General features: G+C 38.3%; 2 protein-coding genes and 1 long non-coding RNA gene across 5 annotated transcripts in view; 2 read left to right on the top strand and 1 right to left on the bottom strand.

Moving 5' to 3' along the window:
* Positions 1-688: 688 nt before the first annotated feature.
* On the top strand, positions 689-15501 carry cep162 (centrosomal protein 162). 2 transcript variants are annotated; one of them, XM_086078120.1, is made up of 28 exons: positions 689-734; positions 1254-1340; positions 2494-2566; positions 2766-2922; positions 3395-3456; positions 3531-3580; positions 4032-4062; positions 5238-5289; positions 5495-5698; positions 6291-6336; positions 6971-7238; positions 7579-7786; positions 7935-8038; positions 8336-8455; positions 8844-8975; positions 9228-9340; positions 9576-9651; positions 9739-9865; positions 10008-10156; positions 10315-10413; positions 10507-10746; positions 11105-11314; positions 11514-11811; positions 11963-12095; positions 12168-12384; positions 12485-12583; positions 13089-13223; positions 13509-15501. In XM_086078120.1, exons 5-28 carry the CDS (start codon positions 3424-3426, stop codon positions 13683-13685), a joined length of 3321 nt encoding a protein of 1106 aa, XP_085934246.1. In that variant the 5' UTR covers positions 689-734; positions 1254-1340; positions 2494-2566; positions 2766-2922; positions 3395-3423; the 3' UTR covers positions 13686-15501. The 2 variants fall into 2 exon arrangements, with proteins under 2 accessions (XP_085934246.1, XP_085934245.1); XM_086078119.1 differs by having other exon boundaries at positions 5233-5289; positions 13509-15497.
* On the bottom strand, positions 13791-26238 carry cyb5r4 (cytochrome b5 reductase 4). The gene is made up of 16 exons (XM_086078123.1): positions 26026-26238; positions 25244-25356; positions 24993-25146; positions 22008-22108; positions 19421-19505; positions 18624-18702; positions 18466-18523; positions 17952-18045; positions 17810-17842; positions 17390-17512; positions 16977-17117; positions 16605-16751; positions 15677-15827; positions 15231-15317; positions 14761-14922; positions 13791-14617 (listed from the first exon to the last, which is right to left on the bottom strand). The coding sequence occupies exons 1-16, from the start codon at positions 26135-26137 to the stop codon at positions 14563-14565; spliced, it is 1695 nt and encodes a 564-aa protein (XP_085934249.1). The 5' UTR covers positions 26138-26238; the 3' UTR covers positions 13791-14562.
* The window catches only part of LOC147172019 (uncharacterized), a 31360-nt gene continuing 30656 nt past the window's right edge, over positions 25753-26456 (top strand). Inside the window, exon 1 of one of the 2 annotated variants that reach the window (XR_015095348.1) lies at positions 25753-26244. This is a non-coding gene — a long non-coding RNA (uncharacterized LOC147172019). The remainder of the gene's footprint in view (positions 26245-26456) is intronic. The other variant, XR_015095349.1, reaches the window with a different exon arrangement.

Genomic DNA, 26456 nt, shown 5'->3' with positions numbered 1-26456 from the left:
GCACCATAATTTTGTACGTTCATATCATTAAAAGTGACGGTCTCACCACTTTTCAGCTCATTGGCAGTCCTCCTCGATGATTCGCTTCATTGTAGCCAATCTGAGCAAACCTCTCGCCCGGGTGGTGTCGCAGAAACTATAGATATAAAAGATAGATGTCTCGAACACTGATAGTTAGTAGGACGAGGTGTCCGCCATCTTACGGCAGTCATTTGTTCGGAGCAACGACGCAGCATTGCACGGCTTGGTTGTACTTTGTCATGTAGAATTATTTATTTATTTGTTTATTTATTTATTTATTTATTTATTTATTGTGTTTATTTACGGGGTCTGGGAGCTATTTATTTGGTAATGATTAATGCAATCATGTAAAACTATGAAATATATTAAACATTCATACTAAGAATCAGATAAAAATTCACATAGGACGCTTGTGGCTCCTTGTCTGTTTCCCAAATATTATTTTACCGTGCGTGTGAATGAACAAGAAGTATCAACTAGTTGCACTTTGTAAAAAGGCGCTTTATAAAGTTCAGCCTATTTACTTTCATTAGTTTACGTGCAGATGTGCCACACGCAATATGGCAAATGCGCTGACGATCTTAGAAATGGACTATCACACTCAAGGCAGCGTTTATGTGCTATATATCTATGGCGGGAACTGTCAAGACTCAAAGGCTTAAAGTAACCAGGAAGGACCAGGCGGTATCTGGCGGAGTTGTTGGACATTTAATGTGAGTTGAATTATACAGTATACTATACACTAATGTCTTTACTGAAATAGAAGTTCAACGTAGTTAATGAATTACTTATCAAAAGGGTAAATGTAGCTGGCTAACGTTACTACGTAATAAATAAATAAACTTCCTAAACTTAATTGACACCATCTAACACAGTAGGATTCTCTTTTCAAAGACAGTATCATCTGCTTTGTCACACAGCGTATGTTTTTTGTATGTATCGTATTAAAACAACCAATTAGAATAAGAACGGGATGTCGATTTCGACAAATTACTTTTGCAAAATTTGTTGTTTGTGTCAAAAATTGTGTTTTAGAATCGTTTACGCCGCTGTGTTATACAGTACACGAACAAAATGCTTCGATGTAAGGCTTTATTTACACAATTGCTGGAATAATATCCATATTGTTAATTTTTATCATCTTTGAAATGCTCTTTTATGAGGCTTGCAAGATCATTTGGGTTTGAGGTGAGCACCCACTTTATTATTTTGATTCTTATTCTTGTTGCCAGGATCTGAGAGGTGTTTAGAGCAATAGCATGATAATGTCTCAAAATCAAGCCAAACAGCCACTGGATGAGCAGCTGTTCTTGAAGGAGGTAAGTCAGTCTAATCATTATCAGACGCTTGCCCTTGTTTGTTTCTGGGTTTTTTCCTCCCTTCACTCAGGTAAAATGCATCCTCTATGGGGTCAAGGTCCGCTTATTGAGTTGGCCACTCTAGACCACTCTTAGACCTTAAATTTTTCTCACCCCTGACAAAATCCTTTGACGTGTTGGCACTGTGTTTTGGGTCTTGTTTCGTGATGAAGCTTCTCCCACTAAGCTTGGATGCATTTTTCTATAATTAGCCAGACGAATGGTTTTGTAGACTTATGAATTTATGCTGCTGGGTTATCATGGGTTACATCATTAAAAAAGAGGAGTGAGCATGTTCCACAAGCAGCCATGACATTACCTACACAACGCTTCACAGATGAGCTTGTGTGTATGTTGTGCAGCTGCACTGGTAATATCTACACAGTTAGATGTTTCCAACATTGACCCTATTCGCTCAAGTGCAAATTGAATCAGTTACTTCTTTTTTTGATAGGATGTTATGCCTTTTTTAGTAAACCGGTATAAAATGCCACAGTAGCTTACAAAGCATACTAAATTTAAACACACAAATCTGAATAAATGTAACATATAAATAGAAAGTGATGAGTTATTAACATTGTTTTTCAGTTTTAATTTATATTTTAGCCGTTTTGGATTTAGTTATAGCAATATGGCTCAATGAATAGAATTGTATTCTTATCTGTGTTACTTTCATGAGAAAGGGCAACGGGTTTGTACATTTGCTATCTTTAATGGGAGTTTCGGTCTCTGCCGGTCGGAAGGGAGTCACAGGCTTATTATTATTGTTTTTTCTCTAATCTGATTTATACCCATGGGAACAGATTCTCTTGTATTCACTGAGTTGTAACCAAATGTACTGTGGGCTGATGGGTGGAGACATTTCGTATTTGCCCACTTTTTAATAAATAAGGATGTGACGGAGAGCCGGACACAGAACCTGATAGAACACGGCTTCAGTGTCGTCAGCCTTTTGTCATCAGAAGCTTCTGATAATTATTTACCTTTGCAAAGGGACTTCTTCACCAGGATCTCACCATTCAGTTAATTGAACACGCAAAGAGTACAATACTTAACATTGTCTACTCTAACAAAAGTTATTTCTCATAGTGACTTGACCATGATTACTTTTCAGTCTGTTTCAGATGACTCGGGGGATTTACATGACAAGCTGTCAGCTTCAAAAAGCAGTCATCAATCCCAGAAAGGTACCATGTCACAATTGAAAGTTAACAAACACAGTAGTGAAATAGGAAGAGGTAAATACATTTAACACAAAGCATTTAACTGATGTTGATGTGTTTATGTAAATGTATAGATTCTCTTCATGGTTATTTCTGTTCTTGTAAAGGTGCCATCCAGCAGTGCCATTAATCTACAATTTATTGTCTGTTACCCTTATCACAGGTGCAAACTCGAGTGAGGGATTGGACACTTTGATGGAAGAAGAGGAAAAGGCCAAGTTCTTTGGAGAATTTGAAGCGCATGCTTCATCAAATATAGATTATAGCCAGTTGAACAAAGAGATTGGCATTGCAAGTTATAACACTGATATTTACCTCAGGTATGTAAATACGTAGTTGCATTTCTGTTCAGCCCTATGTCTCCCCAAAGTTTGTGGAAATCATTTGTTAGTTTCTAAGTTATACAGATAATGAACAACATACTGCATGTATGAAAATACCTGTATGATCTCCTCTAGCGTGCTTTGCTTTGCCCAGAGATATAGTACCTTCAATGGTCCCAACACACAGCCGCCAAGATAATAACTGATGACCTCTTGGCTGTATCAGTCTGTTAAATTGAGGTTTCACCGCGTTTTATTAGATGGTACATTTATAGTTTTAGGTATGCATGTATTGAGTAAGGGTATGAATAATTTAATGTATTACCATTTCCTTGTCAGCCTTGTGTGTATCATTTCCAGCTAAAAGATACCTATTTACCAAATGTGAATTAAATCAGAAACTGTCCAGAGCATGAATAATTTAGGATATAACGGTACATTGTAATGAGAATGGGTATCGTCCCTGCAGGATTGCTGAGGAGACACATGATCTGAACGATGATAACCACAAATCGATTGAAGGCTCCCCACGTAAGCGGGATGGATATTTGACGGCTTGTTTTCCCTTTCTGAGTGTCTCCTTGTTTCTTTCTCCATGTTCATAGGTTTCCCACACCGTAATAATGATTTTGAAGATGAGGATGTTGAAATACAGGTTTGTTAAAACATTTTTTTGACACAATTTGACCTAAGAGGCCAAGTTAGGTTAATCATGGACAGCACAACTCGGTAACATCCTAGTGCTGTCCATTAATCCAGCGGTCTCGCAGGCATTGACTTCCACTGTCTGGTTGCATATTCCTAAGAAACAGAATGTCTACTTGCTCCAGATGGTGTTTCACCAGTGCGTGAATGAGCTTGTTGCTTCTCCTCTGTGGTAGTAGGAGCTGCCATCATTGTGTGAATGCTAATGTGATACTGTTGCTATATAAATGAAATACCATTTGCTGTTACAACTTTGCAAAAGCTTATTTGATTTAATAGCTGACAATGGCACTAGTCTTTCTCTCATTATAAGCATTTTTTTCCTCCTTTTTTAAATTCATGTGAACATTGTAAGGAGGAAAGGATTAATTTTAATTCTTTGGGCTTTTTTTGTTTTCCAGAAGTTTAGAATGTCTCCAAGTGTTACAAAAGGTAAGGCAAAAAAAAGATACACAGTGGATTTAACACCAGTTGAACACCATTTTGTAAAATGCATTTTTTTTGCTTCATGTACTGAAATGTAAAAAAAAAAAGAAAAGACAACTGAAAATACAATTGAAAATTTTGACTGAACATAACAAAGGAGAAAAGGAAAACTAATTATTGCACATTGTAAGGGGTGCAAATAAGTTTAGTTAGTTTGTGGTTACCCACAACGCAGTTGCTAGAGACTGTTGGATGCCACATTTTTTCAGACCAATACCACTACGAGTACTCAACTCTTGAGTAGTCACCGATACCGACATAACTCAAAGATTTTTTTTTGTTCTTCTTTTTTTATGCAAGCTTTTTAAAGGACTACGCAACAGGAAGTCAGACTCTTGCTCCACCCCTCACTAATATCATAAATCGGCGCTTAAAGGGGGTGTTGTCTGTAGGACCGTTGGGTCGCGAATGGGGAGAGGGGTGGGCGTGGTCTGACTGTGATTGACAGCAGCAACTCACTAAGAAGCCGTTTTAGGAGGCTTGTATGAGAATGAGCCTGTGGGTGGCGTCATGCGGAACAAGTGTACGTAGTACGTATAGTCTCGTGTAATGAGAGAACAAATAGCCAAATTGTGATTATCTCAGCAATTAACTTTAAAATGGCACCAACATTTATTTATTTTTTTGCCCCAAATTCAAGCTTCAAACAAACGTACTAAAATGTAAAAATAATGACCAGGACCACGTAGACAGCATTTGTAGACACCAGTTTATCAGTAACCAAAAAAAAAGATGAATAAGTGTTGAGTTATTCTTTAACTGAGGAAGTCAATATATTTAATTCAGTATATTGCTGGCATCGAGCCAAAACCTTGTACCTCTGAAATCGTCACTTTTCAGGAGACCCCAAAAGCAACATTTTTGTTCAAGTATTTAACATAGTATCATCAAAGTGAAACTCTTTAGATTGGTCAATAATTCGGTATAAAAGGTATCGGGTTTTTTTTTTAATGTGAAATTTGTCAAACTGTGATTTCTGAGGCTTCGGCTTGACGGCAGTGATATATAAAGGTCAATCTTTCATGTTTTATGTTATGTATGATGCATCATTTTTTTTTAAATCAGTTTAACATTGGCTACAGTTTCTGTATAATAATTCATACAATGACTCTCAAGGACAGATGGAAGGCAGAAGGAAAGGAGTACTAGAAGTTCCAAGATCTCAGGACAGAGGTAACATGCATGTGTCCTTTTTGTTCAAGGGCGCCATAATTTTTGTCCTGTTTGGTTCCATTATTTTTCAGTAATCCTATTTGATCACAATTAAAAAAACAATGCCTGATTTGCATTGGATAATTTTTAGTATTTCAGTAACCACCGTGAGATTCTCTTTTAATATTTTTCCTACTTATACTTATTATGTTTGCTCTTTTGCCAGGCCTGTTCTATGAACAGAGTACAGGGTCAGATATGGACGCTCTTCACAATGCCTACCGACAGATTAATACTGGAGAGGATTCAGATGACCCTAAACTCCATTGTCTGTCACTGGAATGGAATGAGAACAACAGACCAGTTGCTTTATCCTCGAAATGTCAGCAAGCCACAAAGTCACCTGAATGTGCCTCTACCAATGAGTCTGGTATTGTATTATGAACCCTACTTAGCTAATATATTAACAGTCAGACAGAAGAATAATGTTAATGACCAATGTAATACAATTTTTATAACATAGAACACAAATTATTTTAGATCAGTGGCTTCCAACCATTACATTCCCTTCATTCTGAAAAAAATATTTTTGCACCCCAGAGATAAATTTGGGTCTTGATCATGGGCGTGTCTCAAAACATTTGTATCTCAAATCAGCTTTCCGCACTGAAAGGAAAAGAAATACTATCAATTCGTTCCAGCTCCCCCCTACGCTTCTGGAACGGGCTAATGTCATTTCAGTTCATCTCAAAGGGGAAATTTGGTTTGGTTGGATAAGTGAATAGAGTTACAAGCTTCGTCATAAAACTAATCAAACTTGTAAAGGAAGAAAAAAAAACCTTAGATACATACACAAAAATATAGATACATTTAAAATAGCCAAATTAAGTTTTAAGTAGCCGTAAAATGTAATCATGTAAACCAGGATATAAATTTGGAATAATCTTAAAGTTCAGCATGTATTCTTCAACCTGGTTCAACCCTGTACAGTAACTAGATGAATATATATATTCTGTGTTTAGAATTACCCACTGCTGAAGAATTGATGCGACCCATTCGACCAGTCAGGTTAGTTCTCACAAATTCTTCAGCAATCAGACACTCAGTAATGTATAAAAAAATGTATGAAAGTTTTATGAAATCAATGCACCGCTGCAGGGATAAAAAAATAAATAAATGTATCTCTACATCTTGAACTCTGGGGAAAAAGAATGCTTAGTTGATGCTTACTATCAAATTTAATAGGCAATGTGTATTGGGTCTTGTATTCTTGAAATTAAATCCAAAGGATCCAGCTGCAGTGAACCAAAAATGCCATCTTCTTTTGTGTTGTGTTATCATCTTATCACGTGTGGAGTGTGCAATCAGCTGTCAACATGAACTAAAATGGACTATTCAATTAACTATGCAAAATAAACAGTATATTTGCAAAATAATAGCCAATGAATCAAAAATTAATCATAATAATAATCAAAACCATAATCTTCAAATTTGGAATTGTATTTGAAAAACAAACCAAGATATTTAAAATTCAATGTTTATTTTCCAAATCTAAGTCGGCTCTAGTGCCGCAGGTTGCAGACCCTTGACTTAGCCCATAGTTTATGCTCTGCTTTAGCATGCCTAATTGTGGCATTATTATGTATATGTAGCATTTTTGACTTGGTTAATATAATCTTCCGTGTCACATTGTTTATCATAGTGAACATGACAAGGAGGAGACCCTCTGTCCGTTAGGCAGAACTTTTCCAGTTTTGACCAAAAATGAGGACCGCCATGAACAACCAGAGAAGGAGGAGCCAATAAAGGTGAAAGGAGAAAATACATTGGAAAGCTCTCAATCCATCCTCCCAGAACATTCTAATGTGGGCTTGACATGGCACGTAAGAGAAGTGGAGAGACTAATGCAGGAACAGAACACGCGTGCTTCTGCCCGGGCTCCTCAGCTTGGCAAAGAAAAGAAAGAACCGGTGAGAAGAATTTAAAACTCTGGATGGAGTTGTACTTTGTAGATGTTTTATTTGAGAAGGTGTGACATACAGTGGAACCTTTGAATTTTAACATAATTGACTTGCGATTGTTCGTATATAGAATTATATACAGTGGATCCTCACATGCTTAGTTAGTTATGTGTTTTTTAGCAAGCTGTGCATAATCTGGCCAAATTCCTAATTGTACAATTTAAGGGTCATTCAAATTTGAAGGTTCCACTTGTAAAGCATTAGCAGTATATACAAAATATATAGCTCATCACATTCACTGCATTGAAAACCACCAATATCTAAACACATTGTCTGTATTTTCTCATAGCAACCCCGTCACTGCACCAGAAATCCTCCCTCAACAAATTTGTCAGTCAGGAAGCCCTTCGTGGCAACTCCAACAGTCCAGAAGGTTGAGAGTAAACGACTGCCAAGAGTGAATAAAAATGCTGCTGCAACCAAATCTTCTGTTTCCCAAGCGATAAAGCCCAGCCTCAAAACTGCGAAAAACAAAGTAAAAGATGACAACAACACAGGTTAATACTGATGTTTCAGGCGTAACTAACTTTCATTCTGATTAACCTGAATGTGTTTTCAGTGGTGATTTTCTTGCCATGCGGTTTGTTAATAATTGAGCTTGTTCATCTTAACATATACGCTGTATTTCATTTTTCATTTTTGCAGACCCAGATCTGAAGAAGAGCAGTGAGCTTGTGGTGTCTGTCCAGTCATTAGTGAATGTCCTTCAACAGAAGATGGCCTCAAACAGTTGCCAGGAAATAACAGATGTACGACTTTTGCAGCCCTGCCTTTGTCTTATAAATGTCTGAATCGACACCTTAATTTATTCTCATGTGCCTCGAATTTAGGGAATGAATAGTTGGGTTTCCACACCAACGCCCCAGCTAGCGCTGTACTGTCTTCAAAGACAATTAGAACAGTCCAGTTACAATGGATTTTAATGTCTTAAGAATGAAATTTAATATTCAGAGCCACACTCCATAATTTAGTCCTTGGGTAGGATAGGGCTATTTAACAAAACTGTCTTTGTATTTCACCATTTCTCAACACTTTTTAATTTCCAGAAGGGCATTTCTTTGGTGGAGGAGCTGAGAGGTCAGCTGACGCAGAGGGATAAGGAACTGCAAACAATGAAGCAACAAAAAGAGGAGCTCCAACAGCAAAACTACGTTCTGCAGAGCAAGGTTGATAATCATGCACAAATACCTTTTTTAGGAGTCAGAAATTGGCTATAAATGATGGTTTAGGTTTTGTCAAACACTGATAAATCACTGGTTACGTTGTCATGCTTCCTTGTTATACCTAGCTCAAAAACTCCCAGCGCATTTCAAGAACCATAGTTAATTGTTTAGCGTAAGAGGCTAAAAGTAATAGAGAGCCACCAACCCCTTCAGTGTTCCTACATTTAATGTAGTACACATCTCAAGGTATGCTGTATACTGTATGTATGGCAATTCTGCCTTTTATTTTTTTAAATATGATCATAAACCTATATGCAAAGGAACTGGACATTTGTGTTAATAATAGCTGGAGATGTTTTATGGCAAGCTGTGGTATTTTTCCTTTTCATAGTTGCATAGTGCAGAAGAAGACAGTAAAAGGGTCAGACTGGCAAAAGCGGCAGATCCTACGACTGAGAAAACCCTGCAACAGATTAATAAAGAAATAAGAGATCAGGAGATGATCATTCAAGGCTACCAACAGGTAAGCATTCTTGACATTTCCTCTCTTGGTTGTCATAATGACTCTTTTCTGGCCTGGTCTAGTCTATTTGAAGTATCTGACTTAAACAGGTATTGTTTGCTGCAAAGATTGCGAGGTGAACAAGTGTTTAGTTAGCTCTCCATTTTCATAACAGATTATAGTAGTACCTCACTATGAAGTACAGTACTAGCAAAGTATTTTTGTTTGTCTGATATGCACAGAATGCTTAACACGTATGGTGACCCTTTACAGGAGAATGAGAAGCTGTACTTGCAGTTGAAAGCTCAGCGGGCCAAGAGTACAGCCGATGAGCAAGCCATGTTTCATGAAAACCAAAGACTTCAAAGTGAGCTGGTTTTCACAAGGTAATATTAATAATAATGATAATAATAATGCTACATCATATTTATATGGTTAAATAAATGTTGGCAATGCAGCAGTGGCCATTTTTGAAAGGTGACCTTTCCAAATATGTTTTTGTTTAAAAAACACATTGAAAGTGTTGTGCCCTTATTATGAAGTGCATGCAGATTGTATTTTTTCTCTTGAACCATTTTGTCTACTGAATAATAAATTACCATGTTTTTCCACTTCATTCAGAGAGCAACTCAGTAAATCGTCATCCTCTTTGGATCATCGTATTAAAGACTTATTAGCTGACATTAATATATCTCAGGGAAGTATCACTACCACACACTTACCTTTTAATCTTAAGTTTATTTGGGGCTTCCTGACAGATCATTAAAATGTTTCTTGCGAGTAGATGAATGAGGCCAAGCTGTTGGAAGACATTCACAGACTAAGGCAGGAAAACCAGGCTCTGCATCTTGACATGGAACTAATCCAAAAGGAGAGAGAGATGGCTAAAGCACAGACTGTCTCCGCCTCTGGTAGGAATGACAACGAACAGTTAGCACTAGAGCAGAAATGATAAGATACAGTATATGATATTTATTTTTGATTATATACTGTACTCTTCTGAGTAATCCATAAATGTGTATTGTGAGTTGGTACACTTTTTGAATATGCCAGTCAAGGTACCTGAAGATGCGTACAAAGAAGAGATCATTGCACTAAAGAAGCAGCTCAAGTGGTTTGCAGAAAACCAGGAAGTGTTGTCCAAAAACGATGCAGAGCGACTGAAGGCTGCCACAGCAGAGATTAATCTACTTAAAGAGCAGGTCAGTTGTAATTGTGTAATAATTGCACGCAACACTCAATGCAGAGAATGGTCTGCAAATATTGGCCATAGCAATGCCAATCCCCATATTACAATAGGCTAGTATGAAAACAATAGTTAAAGACTTTGAATCCTTGCTGTTTTGAATCTAATGTTCAGGTAGAGAACATGAAAGCCCAGGTGGGTAACAGAAGTAGCGCGGTACAGTTCAAAGAGAAAACGGTGGACTTTGAAAGGTTGCAAGACCTACAGCTGCAGGTTCGGCTCACACACAATAATAAGCCAGCTTGTTAGAATTAATAGTGTCTCTTTCCTCTGGTTATTGCTTAAAAGTCTCTTTGATTTGACCAGGTCAAGCAGCTGGAGCAGATACTACAGTCCAAAAACCCAAACTCGCTGTCATCTCTCATCGCCGCTGCAGCCATTGCTGATGCTAAAGGGGTTGTGGCCACTGGGAGGAAGTCAGCATCTAACGACATCAACACCCTTCTTGAGCGTAGGATACAACGTATTGAGGCGGAGATGGAGAGACATGATGAAGAAGCCAAAGAAAATCTGCACTTGATGGAGAAACAGTTCCAGAACACCAAGGTAAAATTCAAATTAGTGCCGTCACTATTCAATATTTTTTTAGAATCAATTAATCGATGTATTATTCAATCGATAAATTGACTAATTGGATTCATTTTAATTCTGCATTTAAAGTGTATTACCCGAACGGGTCTGCCTAGTGAAGTACCAGTTTGATAATGTGAAGAACTCCCTTGAGTGAATCACAAATATCAATCTGGCTGGCGAGGCTACAGTGTGTCATATGTGACATATTCTGTCACTATTCCTACTTTTGATATCGTTGAGGTGATGCTTACCTCAACCTATACCACTAATTCCGTAAGAATCTTACTAAACCCAAATCAAATCAAAACTGTATCTATGTCTCATCATGTAGCTGCGGTACGAACATCAGATCTCTGAGTTAGAACAGCAGCTGAAGCGTAAACAAGAGGTGGCAGAAATTTCAGCGACGGGTACTGAATCATGGATGTCGCAAGTTGAAAGAATGAAGGTTGAGCTACAGCACGTAAAGGAAGCCTACAAGCAGAAGGAAATCTTTCTTCAGGACCAGATTGAAACTCTCAAGAGACTAGTCCAATACAAGGTGAGTATTGTGAGTAGTGATGGGCATGACAGTTCTTTTAAGTGAACTGAATCTTTAGAATCAGTTTATTAAATAGAACCGTTCAAAAGATTAGTTCATCGAAGTCTACGCAATGATGATTAAAACGTTGTTATTATCATGGATGATATGATCAGCAGAGCCCTAGTGGAAAAAGGTATACATCATATATTCCTTGCAGGCCCGGCACAGCCCAAGCCGACACCAGCGACAAGCTGAGGAAGCACACGGTGCCCGCATAATCCGACTCAACCAAGAGTTGGCTACCAAAACACAAACTATTCAAGAGTTGACCCGTACTGTGGAAAGATTGCAGAAAGAGAGGAGGAACTTGCTCTCCAGTCCTAAATTGCAACACAACTCTCAATTTAAAGAGACTAAACAACAACTATCCCCAGTCAAATTAGCCTTCTTGGCACAGGAAGAAATATTCCCTGCTGCTCAGTGTGAGAAAACCTACCAGCCCACAGTCTTTACAGGTATGCATGTGAGAACTTGCTAGAAGCTTAATAAGCTAAATATGTTCATATAATCTAATGTACTGTACAACACAATTAAAACTGACTTATCATTACAGCTATAATAGTAGTTGAGATGCAATATTTTTGGGTACATAATTCCATTGCACAGAGAGTCGCACCACAGAAGTGCTGAAGGAGAATGACGCTCTTCGAGATTATATGAAGCAGCTAGAACTTCACAATGAGCAGGAAAAGGAGGCACTGAAATCTGATGTTGCCCAAGCTGAGGAGGAGCTGTGCAGGTGTGTTCAAGTGCAACACTTTCAAGCTCTGCGACAGAATGGGACTGACTGAATATGAATATATGTGTTCAGGCAAAGGGATCACTTTTTGGAAGAGATTTCCTCTTTGAAGGCTGAAAACCTCAAGGCTTTGGACCACATGCGTGCCACTCATGCCATGGAGCACTCGGAGATTTCCTCTTTGAAGGCTGAAAACCTCAAGGCTTTGGACCACATGCGTGCCACTCATGCCATGGAGCACTCTTTTTCAAAGGTTGCCCAACTTACCAATGAACTGAACACTCGGGAGGTAATCATTTCACGCCAAATTAAATGTGTTGTCAGATGAATCAATAATGTCAAAAGACAAAATGTGTTTTACTCATTTATGCTCTTTCATCGTCTTGCAGATCATGGTAAAACTTTTGCAAGATCAGCTGAAAGAGCTACATGGGGCCAAAGAAGCACTTGCGGTATCCAAAACTCGAGAGGCGGCTTTGGAGTCTCAGGTTTCATTCTACACTCTTCCGTCTCACAAAACACAATTCAGTTGCTTGCTTTTTCCCGCGATTGTGACACAAACATCCCACCCCCGCATAGATGCGCCACAGTCTTAGAGGGTGTTTTAGGAAATATAATGATAACAGTCATAATTTGTTGTCATATCTATGAATGAAATACGACGAAATCCACGTCTGTGGAGCTCAGAATCTATTTGCCTGTGCCTCGACCAAATCCACAAAAATCGCATTGCACCACTTGCGCTAGAATGATTCTTGTTGTATTATTAAAACAATTTTCTTGCCAACTTCAGTACTCGCAAATTAAATGTGAAGCATTCATTCAACGCAGCATTATTTTCAGTTTCCCACAGTACTGTTTTGACAGAAGCTTCAACAGAGGTGACTAGAACTTAACCAGTTTCAATACTTAGCACCGTCATCAGTTTGGCTACCATCCGGAGAGTGATGTAGTACCTAAAGTAATTTAGTAAATTTCTTCTTTTTTTTTCAGTTAAGCAGACTGTTAAACGAACTGAAGGAAGCCAAAGAAGCACAGAGTCCAGAAGTGAAACTATTATGTAGTCTGGAGGCAAAGCTTCTCACCATGGACCTGAGATACCAAGACAGAGAGCAAGAGTTGAACCAGGTAGATTGGGTTGACATATGATGTGAATTCACATGGTACAAATTGTTGTTGGAAACGTGTTTTTTGAGAACAGACGAGACGATCTAGTTCTGTGAATCTTTTTAAAAAGATGTAGATTCATGAGGTTGTGCATATCAAGGCAGTATCTTCCGGGTAACATCTTGCCTTCAAATGTATTCTGGAGACAGGATAATGGCATGTTGTATTTTCTTCACCCTATTACCAGTTCTCCCACAGCTGGTCTGTATGTTGTGAACTTGTGACCACTCCAAATTGTTCCTACAGATCATTGGAGGCTCATGTATGGAGGGTGATCAGCAGTCACAAGTGGCTCATTGGAGAAGCCTTGCACTGGATAAAGCCAGAGAGCTGGAAGCCTTCCGCTTGGAGTTGGACTCCATTTTGGATATCATAAGACATCTGCAAAAACAAGGCATGATACTCCCTACTCCTGATTCATAAGCCCCAACAGAGGTTCACCGATCAATCACTGTGGCTTGGCCACACTTATTTAGCTGAACTTTTGAAGGAAAATGGCCTCTAATCATTATCATGCAGACAAAATAGTTTCACTTTTGAGGTCATGTTTTATTGGGCATCAGCTGACAGTTGGTATTAACAGGTTGAAATTCTTTTTCATGTAAAAATAAATTACACGGGTGTTATATATAGCATGGCGTTTTTCCACAGCAGTTGCATGTGCATCTGCCTCAAATTAGATTCGACTAGTACATAAAAACCCACCATGGACTGCAACAGATCCAGTACAATGCTTGCATACAGTAACTGCTTAACATAATTGTATTCATTTGTATCTTGTGTCTTCAATACTATTTAAAACTTTTTTAATAAACTTGACAAAAATGTTTCCTTATGTAAGATAAACAGTGGCTACAATGACCTTTTTCACATTTTGTCACAACGCTAATCAATTTTGTTGGTATTTCAAGTGGTAGACACAAAGTTGTATGTCACTGTTAAGTGGAAGGACATGAGTTTCAAACTCACTCACTGTGCTTGACATTTTGTTTAACAAAAAAGATGAAACCAACTGATGATACCAAAGAACAGAAGAAGATGGAGTCAACTTTTTTCCCTGGTGAAAGATGACTGTCTGTCTGGTAAATTGATCATAGAAAACAATACTCTGTGGGTCTTGGGGGGGGTTCAGTCAAAATGCTCTAAAACAGCTGGCAGTGAAAGAGTTCATATCATCTCGTCCTTGGTGCATAGAATGTCCTCTTCTCACACAAACTGTAAATGTACGGTATAAATTACAGTTCAGTCTGATTGCCAGTCAAAGGCACGTGCAGTCTTTGCAGGTTTGCAGCATAGCACATCAGCCCTGGAAGGCGTGGATCTCCTCTTCACTGTAGCCCTGCTGCTTCACCAACCTGACAGATGAAAATTTAAATCAGCGTCACTCCTGCACGATATCCTGCTGGTATGACCATGAATTAATTCACCCCCCAAATATCAATGATATTATTTAGTATATTCTGATTATGATTTGTTTTCCAAGTGTTCCATTACATACCCGACTGTCTGCTCAGTAAAGACCGTGGGGCCACACACACAAACATAGCACTTGGAGCCCTCCGGCCTACTGAGAAATTCCAGAAGTATTGACTCATCCATACGGCCCGTCCTGCCTGTCCAGCTTTCACACGGCTCAGAGAGGATGTGCTCCACCTGGAACCTGACAAATCACATGAACACAAATATCCTTAGGATGTCAAAAGATTCCTCTGTCATCAATGTGTAATTGTAAAAGTTGCTTCTCAAAATGGGCGATTAGGCTCTAAAATTAAATAAAATCCCAGATTACCCCCCGCCCTCAAAATCAGATTTTAATTCATATTTTTAAATAAAACACACATAACACACACTCAGTGACCTTTACGAAAAGATTTGTTTCACCATACATTAAAATGTGACACCTTTTAACGGTGTTAATAAAAACTGGAAAAGGCTAATAAAAAGCTTTTAACACAATTACTACAGTACCTTTCATCACTAGCAGTTAGTTCATCCAGTTCCCTTCGCCACAAGATGTCCTCTTCCCGTCGGTTAAAAAACAGCAAGTGGGTTTTCCTGGGGATGTACACATGCAGTCGTGGTCATAAGTTTTCGCATCTTCATCATGAACATGAATGTAATTGTTCATTTGAACCATTGTTTGACACTATCTTGTGACCAAGGGACTACGTCAAAGTGAGGGGAAAGACGAGAAAAAGAATGACTTAAATCATTAAAATCCCTAGAAAAATCATTCAAGCTCTTCCTCAAAACATGTCAGAGTAAGAACATAAACTTCCATAGAAGGAGTGCTACATTGATTGAATCGTTTTTCCAGACTAAAGGATTGATAAATTCATCTAAGGATTAACACACAGACGCATAGATGATTCCCCCCCCCTCTTTTTTTTTTTTTTTTTTTTTTTTAAACAGACCTGATAGTGGCGATCTCCTGTAGGGCCACTCGAATGAGACGAGACATTGGAGTGAAGCCTGTGCCTGCTGCTAAAAGGTAGAGAACTGTGGTATCGCGAAGGGAGCGGAGACTGAAGCTGCCATCTGGACCACTAACAGATACATGGTCACCTGAAGGAAACGTTACAAAGAGCATCAGTAAAACTAGGTAGGATAAAAACTGAATTAACTGAGCATTACAGTCTGCCTCATCATTACTTTATACATACCTGTTTGCATCACCTTGTTTCTGTAATCATAGAAGCAAGCCTACTCTGGTTTGTAGTGGACACATTGCACTTTTTGTTTTAGTAAGAAATTATCTTCTTTTTTTCTTTCTTTTTTTTTTTTAATAATTTGAGTTACAGTAATCCATCATTATCGCTCCAGACCCCAACCGCAATAGACTAATATAAATAATATAAACTAGGGCTGCAATTAATGATTATTTTGATAATCAATATAGAGTAATCTGTTTAAAAAAATTTTTTTAACAGGACATTGTTTCAAATTGAGAGTATAGAAAATGCACACGTATATTGCTTATGACTTGGTTACTGGTTTGATTTAGGTCAGAAAATAGACAAAAATGGCTGATTGTTTTCCAAGGTAAAAGTATATTTTTGTTAATGTCTTTTGTGATTAAACACTACGATAATCAGCTTGCTTTCCTGGAAGTCCACATCATTTTCAAAATATTTAATTCTGATTGGCTAACAGCAGGGTTCTTGCTTGCTTTACTGGTTAAGAGCAGCATAAGTGTATTGACTACAAAGACTTTCATAGCTATTCATTGTAAGACAGATTTGCTTAATGTAAATGTTGAATCAATTAAAAAAAATATTCAAAACATTTCCGTTTTACGTGTACAACAATCACTCTTACACTAGTAAAACGACAAAGACTTACCTATGCATAGGCTATTGAGATGTTGAGTCAGCACTCCATCAGGATAAACCTTAATCATGAGGTAGAGGTCTTTTTTTTCTGAGGAGGTATTGGGGCCAATTGAAAGACCCTGGTCGACTGCCGTGTATGGCCGCACTACCTCGATGTCTGAATAAAGCATAAACACGTTGAAGCTTGAAATTAGAAAGACAACCTTTTTTTTTTTGTTCATTCTTGTGTATGAAATGTGCTATATGGCCTTTTGTAGTGGCATCACATAAATATGCCGAGGTCTAAACCGGTAGACCAGAGTACACAGAATGATTTTCCTATACACAAGTTTGCACTTTCAAATATGTTTTGAACAGAGGCCAATTTATTTTTTTTATGTACCTTGAATGAGGGATTTGAGGTATACGTGTTTCCCAACAGGCACATGCATGATAGTCCCACGTGGAAGTTGCAATTGAAACACATGCGTGTTATGGTTCACCTCAGTCTTTGACACCAACACACAATCCCGAAAGAGAAGAGCTGAAAAAAACAAAACAAAAAAAAAAGCTGTTTCATATCCAGCGCAAGGTGATAGATTTGAAAAATAAGATGCTATTTTTGTCCAATTTAATTGTAAAGGTTATATGGGTCACAATATTGGTTGAAAAGGTTCTGAAATGACTTCATCAGTCTAATTTTTATATTACAAAAATCTGCCATTCTAACATGGGTGTGCAGACTTTTTATTTCCATTGTAGGTTAATTTAAGGGCATTGAAAATTGATCCCTGTTTCCACAAACTTGAAGCTCACCTCTTTCTTTTTTGCTTACAAATGTGTTGTGGAATTCCAAAGGCTGACCAAAACGTGACCATTTTCCTTCTGCTTGCTTGTGGATGGTCACCTGGATCTTGCCAACGGAGAAGGTAGTGTGAGCTATTGACAAAATGGCAGCACAGTGTAAGACAGAAAAACAAGACTTATTTAGCTTCAGTCATATAAGGCTGACGAAAATGTTTTACAGTCTTCCCCCGGTATATCGCTATATTTAAAGAGGTAATTGTTAATGTTTGTTTTTTTACAGCGTACTTCAAAAATAACATTACTGTATAAAAATTAAGTATTAATCACCAACAATCATATGCATGCGACATATTCCTACATTTGTTGTTAGGTGTGAGAAACTTATAAGTGTTAAATACATTATAAATAAATAAACTTAAGGTATCTTACCAGCAATGTCTCCATCGACGTTTTCTGAAAGACCTAAAACAGCGAATAAAGAAGATTTGGCAACTTATCTATGGGACAATGAGCCCATTTGTACACTTTGCATGAAAAAAAGAATACATTTTAAACTGCCATCACTACTCACGTAAATGTACCATGTAGGACATTTTCCCAAGCAGAACTTCTACTCGTAGTACACCAGCCTCAAGATCAATGACGATACAGCCAGAGCTGGGTAGCTAATGGTAATATCAAAATAAAGCATTACTTTAAAAAATTAATAAAAATGCAGTACGTTTTTTTTTTTTTTTTATAAACGTAAACCACACCCCTGGCTTGCATTCTAATGTAATACTGTATACAAATAAAAAAGTAAGCTAAGCTTCCTTTTGCATCTATTTGACTGAAGACTGACTCCTGATGTTATGGCTTTGTGAACAGTAATTTATTATAATTGAAATAAGCTCAATGGTGAGGTTATTGTGCCCATGGTAAGGACACATAGATACCGGTTGACTTTTGGCAAAAGTGCCAATAAGAAGTTAAACAAAATTAGTTCAGTGCATCTAAAAAAAACGTCACGTTTCTGCGTTTGATCATTTAACGTTTTGATGTTTGTTGATTTTGGACAAAGGTGTACATAGCAGATGAGTAGTTACCTTCCTTTGGGTATAAATAACCAGATGAACCGTTGTCGCAGTTTGGAACCAATCGTACCTGCTCGAACAACACAGAGATGAGACAGCAGAGATCATAAGGCTTCACCTGACATGATGAGGTTATTGTTTTTCATTCTATTGTAAAAGTCTTCTTATACCGAGGTCGAGAGTCTTTGACGGCCAGAGGAGCCACTTGGTTAGGGGGCGTGAAGACTGGTTGAGGGGGTGGGATAATTGCTGAGGAGAAAACGGGGAGAATAAACATTAAGAACATGTATAGCCTTGACAACATGTGCATAAATAATCTGTTTATTAATGCTGTTTATGATCCATCACCTATTTTAATGTATTGCAATTCTTTACTGGAGAATACAAATAAGCCAAAGCCACCTTTAGAATGCTGCAAAATATGTAGTTTCCTCAAAACTGTCCAGTAAAATCAGGGATATAAATTTTTTAAATGTAAAAATCTATAAAAAAATGTCAAATATTTTTATAACTATAGCCCACACAATTTCAGAGTATTTTTATATTTTGTATGATAGTTCCAGTTAAAGGAAACTCATTCAAAGTCTAATACCCAAGAAGATGAAACCACAATTTCAGTAAGGTTGCTTCACCTCATGGGGAAGTTGCATAATAGTTTCATCAACCCTTAAATTCCTTGACAAAAAAATGTCTTAAGTGTCTTAAAGTGGAGGTCAAATTAAAGAAATATACTTCATGTGACCACAAATATGTAGCCATGATGTTTGCAATACTATTGAAAAAAAAATGTTTGACTTAACTTCCATCTTAAATTAACATATATACACTTGTACTCATAAGTTTACAAAACAGGCCAGAATTTATTTGATATGTACCATTCTTTAAAGAAAACGTGAGTGATCATGCAAAAATATTGTAAAGGTCGATTTTTTTTTTTTATCCCTACTCCGTACTGTATTAAAAATACCTTTATTTGCTGTGGTGAGCTTCTTAGCCATCCTGCCCACCAGACACTCTTTCAACATGGACTCATAATTTACCCAATGATGGACCTGTGGACAAATAGACCACATACACTTTGAGTCTTTCCTTATCAGAAACAACTTAAAATGATAAATCAAAGTCAAGCCACAAGTACCAACTATTTAACACACTGTATAGGTAGTGAATAAATACATTAACAGTATCAACATTCCGTGTCAAGTCACACCCTCTCCAGTGCCACCTCTTCAATTTGCCAGATTTTTATTCCATTAGTGCTTTTCTATGTCAAAAAAAATAATCTGAAGTTTGAGCCTCTTAGTTCAAAGTCTTGAAACACTTTTCAAGTTATGGTGCCCTAAATGTGGGTGCCACGCCCACATTTGGGACCCAGGAATTACACACTACATTTTTTACCAAATTTGGAGGCCTTCATCTTTTATTTTAAAGAAAGTACAGACCAGCAAATTGCTATTTATACAGTGCTGCTCAAAAGATTGTGAACCTCTTGAGCAATTTGGACTTTGCAATTGTTTCAACCTGATTTTGTTGTTCATTCTGAACCATTACTTTTTATATAAAATAGCAAGTGTAGGTTTAGCATTTCAATGCATTGTTCTCTTTTAAAAAAATCAATTTTGTAGTCAAAACTAAATTAAAAAGAGTTTTTGGTTAATTCATGTAGGTGCAAAAGTAAGTGAACCTGAAGCTGCATTGCTTAAAACAAGCAGTCAAGTAGGATCAGGTAGGACAAATTGGTCGTTAAACTAACCACTGAAATGGACCAATGAAATGAGAGGTTTAGCGAAGAAATTGTGCATCACTGACTGAAACAGAGACAAAAGCACATCACTTTAGTCTTACCCAGGTGAACCCATACAGTCATGCTGAGAGGAAGATAAATCTCAGGGGACATCAGGAAGTGGGTAGTGACAGCACATCTGTCTGGGCAAAGCTATAAAGTCATCTAAAAAAAAATTGAGCTTCATCATTCCACTGTGAAACCGATCATCTGCAACTAGAGAAGACTGAAAATTACTACAATCCTGCCTAGAAGTGGACAACCTTCTGAAATATCAGCAAGAACCACAAGAAAAATGATAATTCAGGTAAAAAGCCAACTGGAACATCACATCAAGGGATTGGCAGACCTCTTTTGCTGCATCTGGGACACATGTGAATGCTTCAACAATCAGAAGAAAAGTCAATCTTCAAGGCTTTCGTGGAAGGCTTGCTAAGTAGAAGCCTCGGCTCACAAGAAAGATCACCGGGACAAACCTGAAGCTTTTTGGAAGTCCCTTCTGTGGACAGATGAGTCCAAAATTGAACGGTTTGGTCACAACTAAAACTGTCATATTTGGTCAACACTGCATACCAGCAAAATAAACTTCTTGTTAAGTTCTGGGATGGCTTTTCATCCTCAGGACCTGGACAACTCCACATAGTCCAGGAAATCATGAATTCAGAGGAATATTGTGAAATCCTGGATCCTAACCTGAAGCCGTTCTTTGTGAAGTTACAGCCTGGTAGAAGATGGATCATGCATCATGACAATAATCCAAAGCATTCCAGTAATACAACCAAGGAATGTCTAAAGAACAAGATTCATGTTCTGGATGTGCCCAGATAAAATCCTGACTTAAATTATTTCAAAATACTGTGGCGGGACCTGAAGCGGGCAGTTTATGCTTGACGCCCATCCAACCTCTCTCAACTGGCTGCGTTTTGCAAGGAAGAGTGGCAAAATCCCCTAAAGTAGATGTGAAAGACTGATAAGTCACTAAAGAAAGTGTTTGGATGAAGTTCTCATTGCAAAAGGAGGTGCAATGTCTGATTAAGTGAGAGCTTCACATACTTTTGCAGCCATGAAATCTAAGTTTTTCTTAAATGAACTTTTGCTCAATAATGAATGACAGTATTATCATTATTTTTTGTTCAAGTCCATTATTTTCAATGTCAACATTGTAGATTGGGGTATGACTAATATACTATAATTATTTTAATACTATATATATATATATATATATATATATACACACACACACACATATATACACACACACATTTTGTTGACATGTTGAGACTCCATATCTGGGAAATGTTTTGTGTTGGTGGAGTTTTAACTGATTTATCATCATATTTGGGAACTACTATGTACGGCATTTAGAGTTTCGAGGCACAGGAGGGCTCCAAATATAGCTACAGGACAAAAAAAAAAAGAGAGACCATTTTGAACCCCCTACTTCAGGCCACTGGTTGGCCATGTGGGCACATGATGATGGGAATTAACTTTCCCCTCCCCATCAACAGTTGCCTTTCGTCAACATTTTGAGCCGATAAAAACTTTATCCAACCCCTTCACTAACCGCCCGTTCATATTTCTGGCAGTAAAAACAGACCCACGTTATTAAATGGAGTAGTGTTTGTACACATCATAAGGCACTAATGGAATAAAAATCAAGAAAATTGAAAAGGTGTCACTGGGGAGGTTCTGGATATTTGTGTGAATGGACACAGAATGACCCATTAGATACTAGATAGAAACATTAACACTCAGCATAAAACCTCCACACCTGGTCGAAGAGGTCAGTGCCGTCTATGCCTGCCGCCTTCATCAACTCATCTTCTCCACCAGGGTGGTAGTCCATGTAGGGGGTGACGTTATACACCATACCTACAAACCATAGTCAATGATATCAGTCAAGGTGCGGCTGTTAACTCTTTGACTGCCATAAACGTTATAAAACGTTTAGCATAAACCTAGGGAAGGGCGCCGAGGACGTTAAAAGACGTCCCCTATGTTTTTTTTTTTTTTTTTCAAAAACGGGTGCAGGAAAGCCTTGGGCAGCTGTGCTGAAAGTATCAGGCTGATCTGATTAGTCAAAGACTCGTTTTGGCCCCTAGAGGGCAGCGATGACTCTCTTTGCACAAGGTTGGATGGGCCGCCCACCGTGGGCGTCAGTAGAAGACGTGAGGCGGAGCTAGAGTGTTGAGGAGACAATGGCTGATCCAAGCCACAATGGCTTGACCAAGCAACCGGTTACAAGCAGCTCAGCTTGAGCATTTTTTTCAAAGACGGAAAGCATCAATCAATACTAAAAAGCGCATTGATGTCAACGATGATGATGACAACGAGCTCTACGCCAAAGTTGGAAGCTTTGGCGTGACTGTTATGAACACGTAGTAAGCCTCACGGCTAAGCGCGGCTAGCGCGGCTAGCGCTGCTAAGGCCGGAAAACGCGCACAATAGCCGGCCGGGTACTTCTACACAATCGGACATTCGATCGGGCGATGGAGAGTTGGCATCGACCAATGCAGATTGATGATGATGATGAAGATGACTCCGAGCTCTACGCCAACGTGACTGTTATGAACACGTAGTAAGCCCCACCGGCAAAGCGCGGCTAGCGCTGCTAAGGCCGGAAAACGCGGAGCTGCACAAGCGGACATTCGATCGGACAATGAAGAGTACCCCGAGCCCAATGCATATTCATCGGAGGAGCGGGTACAGTCTGATCACGGAGAAGACACTGTTTCTGGACTACGATGCTACCATGAATGGAGTGGATAAAATGGATCAGAACATCTCCTACCAACCCGGTATAGCAACTGAAGGACACGGGGAAGCGAGACGTAACACCACCGTAACGTAACCGTAGCATGATCCTGATATTAGACTTGATGACACACTGCAGTATATACTTGCTATTCCCCGGAAAAAAACGGCCGGCAAGAAAGTGGCGCACGCGAAGAGGCAATCTTGTGCAAATGCTGTTGCGTCTCCTTGCACGCAGGAGAGTGTTACAAAAAGAAAAACTGTCGTTGAAACATCCACATATTTGTAAATAGCACCACAGTTGCACACATTTGTAAATAGTTTGCCAAATTGTTGTCAAATTGTTACACTGTTGAATGTAAATAAACGTATTTTGCTATCAAAAAACACTTTTTCATTCTTGGTGGTAGTGTTTTATAGAAGTAAAGCACTATTTAGGTGTTTGTGGCATCATTCATGGACAAAAAGAAGTGTCAAATTCACTAGAATGCATGAAATAATATCGTTTCACTAAAAGCTTGATTTCTCCGTATTTTGGTCCAACACAGGCGAAATTGGGTCAAACTAACCATTTTCTATTGTTGATTACTAAAGAACGGAATAAGGTAGAAACAAACTCTTTTTTTCTGATGAAAGATGAAAGTCCAATCTTTCATTTGGTAGTACGTGTGTTTCCATAGTCCAAACAGAACATTTTCTGTGGACCTTGAAAATCAGTCAAAATGCTTAAATCGGCTGGCACTGGCGGCATCCCTTTTCTGAAAACGTCTGGCAGTCAAAGAGTTAAGAGTCAATGTTAAACAATTATACAAAGCAGTACCAGTTGTGTGTGTGTTATCTGATGCAAAAGTTTTGAAACACTTGTGCGCTAACTTCAATATCGAGTTTGGGGATATTTAAAATAAAATTAGAAAGCAGGCATGGGGAAACAGTAACAGACAAGACAGAAATACTGAATGAATGGGAGCAAAAGTAAGATGTTGTATTGAAATACAAGTATATAGTGTATATTTAAAGGCAATGGTACCAAATACTAATGATAAATGTCTGTAAACGTCTGACCTTAAAGGAATTTTAAAAAGTTATTCTCTCATTATTCTGTCATTTGACAAATCTAAATAATTTTGGCAATCCTAATTGACTAAGAGTAAGAGCTTAGTCTAATTTCATGTCAGACAGTGGTTTCAACTGTATAAATAGGTTTGCCAAATGCAGGTGAATTTCAGCAACACTCTCAGACCACAGCCTAATTATCCTGAACCAGTGAGAAAGGAGAATAACCTGTCTATTAGGGTTGTGCCAAAAAATCTATTCTCATAAGAGTCACGCTTCTCATTTAGTACGATTCAGAATCGATTTTAAATGTCCCAAAATCGATTTCATTTAAATTATTTTATACTGTCTTCCCTTTGTTTGTGTGTGCCTATATTGCCACTTAGGGGCAGTGTGGTTCCATGCGGTCTGATACACTGTTAAGTTGTAGCCACATTAGAGAGTAGAAGGAAAAAGTCACGATCAATCAATAAAAGTAGTTTTTTTGCAGCATGGAGCCGTTCTTTTGAGTGATAAAAGTGCCGCGAGTAGAGCACTAATTAGAATTAGCGAGTCAGACTGGAGTAGATCATTACGATTTTTTGAACATCTATACATTGAAGCAAAAATCCTTGTCAATCAAGTCATTTTGAATCAAAAATTGTTCTTAATCGAAAATCAATTCTGATTTGAATCGAATCGTGAGACATTCAAAGATTCCCACCCCTACTGCCTATACTATACATCATTTTCTCAAGTGCTTCGACCTGTTTTACCAAATGCTCAAGTTGGTTCCAACAGCAAAATTGTGATGAGTGAAAATGCTGAGTGACTGAGTAGTCACAGCGGCATGTGTCATGGTGTCAAGCCTTGGTTGTGAGTGCCTGTCAGTCTGACTCAGAATAAGTGATTTAGAGAACACTTCAGTCATAATCTTAACCACAAGAGTCCTCAAGTTGATATCTCTTACCTCGTACACAAGTCCAGCAGTCATTCCTGGTGTTGTGTTTCTGCAGTTCTTCATAGGTAACTTCAATCAGACGCCCCCTCAACCCGGTTAGATCTTTACCACTTTTGGAGAACCGAATCCAGTCCATAAGACTGTGGCCTGGTTTCAAGGCAACCTGCATGATAAAGGACAGGAAAATACTTGAGGACACATTATCATTATTTCTAAATAATTATTACGATCAAAACGACTTTCATTAGTTGCGTCCTTACCTTGGTCCTCCCCGACTGTCCGACCCGCTGCTGGGAACTCGGCGCAGGGAACGACTGAGTTGGAATGTTCAACATGTTGCGAATGCCTCGCAGACACCTCGACTTTCCAAAATCTACTTGAAGAAACCGTTGTTACCTCAGCCGATATCAAAAGAACGAAAACGCATTCAGCCAGGATGCGAGACAAATTTGTGACTCGCAAAACCGCCTCCCCTCTGACACATCTGCCACACTGTTGAGCAATGCAGCTGAGCTACAATGCTATGCTAAGCTACAAAACAAGCTAAGATACGAAAAATATGAAGCGTGTTAATAACATTATTTCGCAGCTACCTATGGGTTGCGCGAAATATGGAACACAATGACAAACGCCAAAGAGCAATTTAGTAGAACTACATTCTTAGACCCATGTCATAACATCCCTAACATATAAACGTCATTAAACTGCGACGGAACTTGGACGTCATCTCGCGGAGACGGCAATTAAATATGACGTCACGCCACAGGAGTGAACCGGTTGATATCGACGGATGTGTTATGAATAAGTGCAGCCTGGTATTTGATTAATAAATGATTTTAAAGAGAGAAAAAAAGACTTCTTGTTAGTTCTCTGGTGGTAGGTGTTAACATTTAAACAGAGAAGCGAGGACTAAGTAGCTGCAAATAAATGACATTGAGCCGCTGTTACGACTCACAGCAATATATAACGTACTGTACTTATGTATTTACCACACAATAGCGGAATTAACTATATTAAAGGTTAATAAAAGTAAATAACTTACCGTAAATGAAATTGATCAGCAATTTGCTAAAAAATGAAACTCGGCCACCCGTCTCGCTGTCACTGTCAGTATCGTCGTCATCCTCTGAATCTTTGCGATTTTCATCAGACATTGCACACGCATGATAGCCTGAGTGTCTGACAGCGGTATATTATTTTTATTTGCAACACATCAAGCCTTAAGAAGGCAACCAAAGGCTGTCACTGAAGTGCTAATCTGGTAAATGGATTACTTGAACTTCAAAATAAAAGATTCCACACGTTGTGAAAACTTGACACACACACACGTAGGTTACTTTATTATTATTATTATTTTACTTATTCTATGGCAACAATGCTGGAATCCACAAGTGTACGCATTGTCACGAGTCTAGGCTGCTTTGTTTTGAACTCGTGGTGAAAGCAATTTTTTTTTTTTGATGTACTGTTTAA

This window comes from Leptonotus elevatus, chromosome 6 (genome assembly GCF_054856555.1).
Source record: "Leptonotus elevatus isolate MCC_2025b chromosome 6, RoL_Lele_1.0, whole genome shotgun sequence".
Classification (NCBI taxonomy): domain Eukaryota; kingdom Metazoa; phylum Chordata; class Actinopteri; order Syngnathiformes; family Syngnathidae; genus Leptonotus; species Leptonotus elevatus.
Note: the sequence above shows the minus strand (reverse complement) of the source record. Positions and strands in the feature narration are given on the sequence as shown.